Source organism: Chenopodium album, chromosome 25 (genome assembly GCF_948465745.1).
Source record: "Chenopodium album chromosome 25, dcCheAlbu1.1, whole genome shotgun sequence".
Taxonomy (NCBI): domain Eukaryota; kingdom Viridiplantae; phylum Streptophyta; class Magnoliopsida; order Caryophyllales; family Amaranthaceae; genus Chenopodium; species Chenopodium album.
This window is the reverse complement of record NC_137858.1, coordinates 34,120,330-34,128,431: the sequence shown is the minus strand read 5'-3', so window position 1 is coordinate 34,128,431 and position 8,102 is coordinate 34,120,330. Positions and strand designations below refer to the sequence as shown.

Below are 8,102 nucleotides of genomic sequence, written 5' to 3'. Positions count from 1 at the left end.
AGCTAAGGGATGTGTTTGGGTGGAAAGATGAAAACAGGAAAGACAAAGAGGAGATAGAGAAGAGAGAGAAAAAGTATTAAAAAAAAAATTAATATTGCAGTTGGCTGTACGGTGCGGCCAGCCGCATATGAAACTTAGTAAATGATGAGTATACAAGATTATATATACACGGCCGGCTAAAGGCCTATACAAACAGACCCTTATCATAGGGCCCCACAATTGTGAGGGCCCATTTTAACGAGCCAAACTATTATTATTTGATTTTTGTCCCTAGATTTCCAATAATACTTTAACTAAGCTTGCTAACAATCATACAATGAGCAAATATCATGATTATTTTAATGTTGTCAGTTTGTCACTATAAGAACTAAGAAGCTAGATTGACTCCAATTCCAGTGTCGTATAAATGAACTTTCACCATTGCAACATTGTCCATGCATCATAAAAACAATCTATAGTCACATAAACTTTAAACTATAGCTTATGAAACCATAAAGTTTTGAAATAAATGAAATGAAGCATCTTCCAAACTATCATAAATCACATGATTCACATGGCATCAAGAACCTGTTTACATGATCATGTTGAATTTACACCAATGATGATGAACACCAATTTTGTTAGTACTTAATCTTAATGGTGTTTCTGTACATCAAAGAAGTAACAATAGCACCCTCAACTCTTTCCCTTTCCTCATTGCCTCATAGTCTCATACAATGTAGTGGACAATCGGGCATTCTCGAGGAGGGTAGTTTCGTAATTTTATCCCTTATCATAGAACTATCATTATCCCAATCATGTATTGGGCTGTTGAATGGGCCTAACACACTTTGGATGGACCTCAAACCCGCAATCAAGACACTGGTAGGCCCAACCCGAGCCCTGCTCATCACAATCACAACAAATAAAAGGCCCACCACCAGTTCGTTCAGAAACCAAATTAAGCTCGTGTTGATGCTTTGCATGAAATGCTGATTTAGGCAAACTCTTGGCTTCCTCATCCATTTGCTTCTCTAAATACTCCAATCTTGCATCTGTGAAAGGGTAAGCATTTTCTTGGTACAAGTTTATCAGATACCTTCCTTGTTTGGTCACGGTTTTACCGTCTGGACCTAAGATGACCAAGCACGGGATCTCTCTCACGTCGAAATGTTTAGCAAGGTCCTTGGCAGTGCTGTCACGAAAGGGTAACGCCAACCATGGCATTCTTTCAAAATAAGAGCGAAAGGATGCCTCATCGCGGTCACTTGATACGAATACTATCTCAAAGTCTTCCTCTTTTGGTAGGTTTTGCTTTATCTTTTGGTAGATTAAGATTAACTTTGGGATAAATTTGACACAAGGTACACACCATTGTGCTGAAAAGTATAGTCCTATTGTTTTGCCTTGCAAAGATGTCACGGGTACCTGAAATATATCAAAGAATCCAAATTTAAAATTAATATTCTGTACAAGATACACACTTTGATTAAGTCCTATACATTGATATTACTAACACAGAAAATCTTTTTGTTCATACTAGTACATAGTTCATGTACCTCATTTCTTTTTATTAGTTCATGTTCCTAAGATTATCGAGAAACATGCATGTCACATAGACTCTAAATTAAAGCGGACATTACTTCTTTTTTCAATCACATAAAATATAGGGTAACGCTAACTACGATTGGCTTATACTCCTTATTGATATTGTTTTATGTTAGTACATGCATTTGCTTTAGCATAAGTATCTGGTTCTAATTCTATGTCATATCATACTCCCTTTGTCCGAACTCCACCCACTTTTATTGAACATCTTAAAATACACCTAATTTATCTAGACACGGAGACTATATTCTTATTATTCAATACTTGAGAATGGCATATATCACACTCTAAATTAAGATTTAAGATATTGCTTAGATTTTCATCAAAAATCATTTACTATCAAAGGCAATGGCAAAAGAGTGATATACTTACCTGGTGAGACAAAGGATCATTGCTCAAAAGATAATCTCTATCATGATTACTTAACAAATTAACCAACGTCTGGTTCTCTTCCTTCTCTTTCTGTTCCTTCAACAATATCTCTAACCTCTCCTGAGTAAAAGGAAAAGCTTCGATTCCATATCGATAGATAAGTTCAACTCCATCATGCATCGTAACATCATCTACTTCATAATTAGGCTGCAGGAAAACTAAACAAGGCATAGCTTCCACATTGAAACTTTGATTTAGGGCTCTTTTTGTCTCCAAATCTGAAAATGGCACCGAAAGCCAGGGCATGGAAGCGCGATAATTGTTAAATGCGTCAATATCTTCATCAGAGGATACCAAAACGATCTCTAAATCACACCCCTGGCTCTTAAGCTGCTCATAAACATCAATTAGAAGTTCATTGAACTTTCGACATGGAGCGAACCAATTGGCTGAGAAGTAGATTCCTACTACCTTGCCTTGAAGCTCAGAAATTTTCACCTATATAGAAAACATGATTGGGAGTATAACATTATGATCTGAAAAATATTTAAAGAACTCTTAAATCAATAGACATAACAACAGGTATAGCATTCAATACTCTTAAAAGAGTCTTTAACAATTGAAATATCCTACATTTCAAGATCCCTTCAAGCCTTCAACGCATTGGCTTTTGCATGATTTATATACAAATTTTGACCAAAAATTTTCTTACTAACCTATGAATTATACATGTGATTATGATCAAATCTTTATTGGGTTTTTTAATATACATAATTATTCACATTAATGGTCAAAGTCATGTCGTCGTGCATTAGCAATAGCAGTAGTCAAAGTGTTGCAAGTATCTGAAAACAGAGGCAATAAAAGTTGACCTCTAGTAATTAAATACTTTCTTCATACAACTTTCATAGTTTTATCTAAACACCAAGCATTTAAAATTTCAATTTTCAAACATTGTATCCTTATTGACATAACACAAGAAATAACCTATATCAACCAACAAATCTATAAACATAAAGTTGATCATGTAAAGAGGATTGTTGGTAACTCCAAATAAAGTGAGGTGTAAGGCCCCATATCTAGACATATTTTAGCTAATTTGCTGTACGCCATAAAATGGGAAGGCATCGCAATGAATTAAGCACCAAGCCAAATAGGGTGGGTGGTCCCAAAACTCATGCGTAGACATGACAAACAAATTAAAACTTACTAATTGGGTTTTGATTGTTTTATATACTCATCACTGTTGTGTCACACTACCAATAATAAACCAATGGATGCATTTAACTTAGATATATCATATCATATCATTTCATGTAGAATATGACATTCTAAACAATTATTCATAGACCGTTGGTTGCAATGTACATAACCTCCTTATTAGTGCTAAATCTTTAATGTGGTGCAATATTCCATTGTAAATTATTCAGGTAACAATAGAGAATCTTAATTGCTGAAGTAAAGTAACATTCCCTTTGTCCCTTTTTGTCTGCTTTATTCACCTTTTATTACTTCTATAATGTTTTAACATGTATGGTATTCTATAAGATAAGAGAAAAGTAGAGATGAGTTGTGGGGATTAAAAAACGCAATTTCAGTGACAAAAAGTTTCACGAGTAATCCTTTAGAAACAAAAGGAGTTACATTGTTTAAAACCCTTCTCAAATGTATAATCCTATCTTAGAGAGCGCCTATATCTCTCAAAACCGCTCCAACTATACATGTATGTGATATTGTGAGTAATAAAACAAGTTCTTATTCTTCTCATGATCCATTGGATAGACGATGATAAATCTCTATATAATTTCATTGGATAAGACTCATCCCTATGTGTATGGTAAATTATGGAGTAGTAATGTAACTTCATCCTCAAGCTCAACCACTACCTAACAACATTGGTTAAAAGACATCAGGTTTTTCCCTGAATAGACTATCAGAGATATATGTATCAACGAACCCTCTTCTCACACCCTCGCCGCCCACCCCGACACCCCCACCCCCCAAACATTACTGAAGTTGACACACCACTCTAAATTTGATGTTTAGGGCCTGATCTGATTTACTGAACCGAGCTGAACTAAACTGAATATATTATAAGAGAAGAAAATTAAGAACTGAACTAAACTAATTGAACTAAACTGAATCTAAAGAGAACAGACCCTTAATTATCACAATTGCAGTGGTTAATATTCTACTTTGTACCTTTTAGATCTAAAATCTTATACTCCGTAATAGATAAGAATTAAGTACACATGCAATGTGGGACAAATTTCTGCTAGCTAGTAATCCTCAAGTACTATTTTATCATCTTTGTTCAAAGAACACAATCCAAAAAGCAAAATTTTATAGGTGAGGTGAAGCATATTTCAATACGAATGATAAAAAGCAATAAAGCAGACGTCTCTCAATGGTACACGTGTTACGTACTAGTTGTACCGTACCATTAATTCATTAGTAGTGGTGGCAACACCTTGTTTGGCTTGCCTGGACCTGAAAATGACTTCCTCACTCTGAACAGAAAATCAAACAAATGGAGAAAGATAAACGTTATGTTTGTGCATCTTACATACTATTATGCCAATTGGCCGGTTAGGTGTTAGGACAATATGACACTAATACATTATCATTAAATAATCTGGCGAAGATTAATTAGCATACACACGTCCCATTACGTCTAGAGAATTAGATAGATTGACACTTAATTAAGTACATGCGACTCCTTAAACTTGGATGTGAATAGGTACACCCGATTGTCTGACATTTCTAGTGATATCGTGAGGAATAACCTCACAAAAAAGTTTAAATGTATGGTACGTGTATATGATATATAATTATATATAAATCTCAAACAATGTACCAAAGTCTAACATTCCTGTTTTCTGACACTTATTTTTTTCAATATTCAATCGCTCAATGCACTCATTTTGAACTTCAATTGGCTTTTTATGAATAATCTACAACCTTACAAATGATCTTTAAATACAAAATTTTCTAAGACCCTTACTAGATTTAGTAGTGCATCTAATTCAATACGAAATTATGGGTGTTTAATTTCACAAGATAATAAAATCCCTTCATCCAAAATTTGATGCAACTAACACAGTATAGAAATATTTATGCTCATAATAAATTATTAGACTTCCCGAGTCCCTACACTTAAGTAATGGACAAATATCTGAAATTTATAATTTTCTTCATTATAATTATAAAATAAAATATTTTCATCAATAAAAAACAAATATAGTAATAATTGAATCTGAACAAATTAATGTAGTACAAGCCACTGTGTACGTGTTGTTTTTGTAGAATTAACAATATTATATTCTTCAATAATTATGATTTATACCGTTCAAAAAAAAAATTATGATTTGTTATAAAGATCAATACTCCCTCCGTCCCTTAATGCAATGCCTCTTTCTCTTTAATATGTGGGGAATAAATGCTCAAAAAAGACATTGTATTAAGGGACAGAGGGAGTAGTATTCTGTATTGTTTGGCCTAAATCAACCAAAAATTCGTATGTCTCTCCACACTAGCAAACTACAACCACGTATTTATACTACTTCTAGTTAGTACTCCATACTACTCCGTAGCTTACAATCTTACATTTCAATTTTCTAGGTAAATTTAGCCTCACTCAACATACATTTTTATAAATCAATGTAACAATCAAACTTTAAAAGCAACCTTATTAGATAAAAATCTTAAGAAAGTGTAATTGTACTCCTTCCATCCAAAAAAGCATCCACCTTTATTTACATAATTATTAATAGAATTTAGCCACTTATAGTACGGAGTATGATATTTACAACTTTTTTTCTAAGGTAAGAAGAAATGACCTATTAAATCGTTAATACAATAAAATCATGGTACAATATGAATAGAGTAAGTTGATTATTAGGTGTATACGATGTACAAACTTTTTTTTTTTTTTTTTTTGAAACAATACTATGTACAAACCTAAAACGAAACAACTTAAAATGTTTTAAAGGGGGCATACTTTGCTACTACTCGCAAGTATTTTTTACTTAAAAGTGTTAAATTGCAATGACGGAATGACCTATATGTCCAACTGTCTCCTTGAACCCGCTAATATAATCTTCGTTAAAATTCTACTCCTACGTACGGAGTACCATATATATCGTCATTTATCTAAACTACGAGTAGTAATTTTCCACTTCAAAAGTTATCTCACTATTCTTCTTGTAAATATGTTTGATTTGCACAAATTGGCTCAAGAATGCTAAAACATTTATGCTGTAAAAACATATATAGGGCAAAATCGTACAAAAAATTAGGACAAAATAATTTTTAAAATTAGGACAAAATAAGTTTATTGGTAATTCTCGTCAAAAAAAAGTTTATAGGCAATTAATTTTTCTTTCCATGAAAATATATTTGTATCATAGATCAAACACAAACAGCATCAAAGAAGCTTTATTTATTTATATGTATATAGATACGATTTTTTTTATTTTTTTTTGCAAAAATCGTCAAAAAAAAAAAAAAAAAAAAAAAAAAAAAAAAAAAAAAAAAAAAACAATTCCAACAAATAAGGAGTATAAAATTCAAATACTAGTCAGAAAATATTATCAATTTCCAAGAAAAATCATGTGAGTAAACATCTATACATACTTAATCTCAAACCTCACAGTTTTTTGTTCGGAAGTTTTAAGTCCATAGAATTATAGATACATGAGTAGAGAGATATTTTAAGGAACGTATATTCCCATATTATCATATAGTTTTGTCTTGAATATTATTTTTATAAATTATAATTATTTTGTAAAAAAATATTGATAATCAAACTGCTAAACCCTAAATCACAAAACAAATAAATCGTTGCACCTTCATAAAGAGCAGTACATTTTGATTTGGGAGTAAACAACTTTTCGTCATACAAACAAAATCAACTATAAGTATATGAAAATTTTAAAAACACAAACGAACGTATATCATTCCACATCATACTTATAATTTCACCACATAAGATAATCTATAAACATGTAATAAAAAATCGATACAGAGTCTGTCAATTATCTGTGACGGGATTTGATTTCAAGTATTGAATATTAAAACCCGGGAACTGAATAATGAAACAAAAGCTATGAAGCGCTAATTTAAAAAGTTAACACAAATATATAAATAAGAAGTACAAACCTGGGTATCATCAGAAGTGAGGAGAAAATCACGATCTTTGGTAGCAAAAAGAGATGATAATCTTGAACAACTTATTCCATTATTATTCATTTCATCTCTTGTTTCTCTCTCTACTTCCATAACCTTGTTTCTCTCTCTACAAAAATAATAAAATTAATTTGGATCAGATTGAGTTTTATTTAATCTTGAAACTTCTACATACATAAACTTAAAATATAAAGAAAATATATAAATTAAATTTAAAGAAAAAAGAAGCACATTCTTTTTATTTAATTGTACCTGAAAATTTTCTTCAAAATGAATAATAATGGCAATCCTAGTATGCATCACTAACTAACCCCACCATTTATAAAATCACATAACACGTAGCATTCACTGTTTTATACTCTTTCTTTCTCTCTCCTATGAGATTTGTTCTTCTGCTTCTCATCTCTATTGCAATAACTTTATTCACCACCGTTGATTGGATTGTTATAGTTTTTGAAAGGGGAAGTCAATGGTACTTCGGGCCTTCTGATTTACAGAACTAATCTGAATTAAACTGAACTAAACTAATTGAAGCTGAATTGAACTGAACTGAACTGAATAGAGCTGAAATAAATTGTTTATGAGAAAAGGAAATTAAAAATGAATTGAACCGAACTGATTGGAGCTGAACTGAATTGAATTGAACTGAACTAAGGGCCTGTTCATATTTACTTAATTTCAATTCAGTTCAGCTCCAATCAGTTCAGTTCAGCTCCTAATTTCCTTCTCTCATAAAATATTCTTTTAGCTCAGTTCAGTTCAGCTCCAATCAGTTTAGTTCAGTTCAATTCAGCTCCAATCAGTTCAGTTCAGTAGATGTGAACATGCCCTAAAATTAAGTTGAAGAAAACAGACCCTTCATTCATTTTTGATCTTCCTACTTCTGTTTTTTTTTTTTTTTTTTTTTTTTTTTTTTTGAGGGAAATTGATCTTCCTACTTTAACTTGTGCATGTTT

The 8,102-nt window shown here is 31.9% G+C and overlaps 1 protein-coding gene across 2 annotated transcripts; it reads right to left on the bottom strand.

The window, feature by feature from the left end:
* Positions 1 to 497: 497 nt before the first annotated feature.
* On the bottom strand, positions 498 to 7,542 carry LOC145614584 (putative nucleoredoxin 2). Of its 2 annotated transcripts, XM_081669642.1 has the most exons (5): positions 7,399 to 7,542; positions 7,120 to 7,255; positions 4,401 to 4,469; positions 1,960 to 2,457; positions 498 to 1,407 (listed from the first exon to the last, which is right to left on the bottom strand). In XM_081669642.1, exons 2-5 carry the CDS (start codon positions 7,237 to 7,239, stop codon positions 796 to 798), a joined length of 1,299 nt encoding a protein of 432 aa, XP_081525768.1. In that variant the 5' UTR covers positions 7,240 to 7,255; positions 7,399 to 7,542; the 3' UTR covers positions 498 to 795. The 2 variants fall into 2 exon arrangements, with proteins under 2 accessions (XP_081525768.1, XP_081525769.1); XM_081669643.1 differs by lacking the exon at positions 4,401 to 4,469.
* Between the last annotated feature and the right edge of the window lie 560 nt (positions 7,543 to 8,102).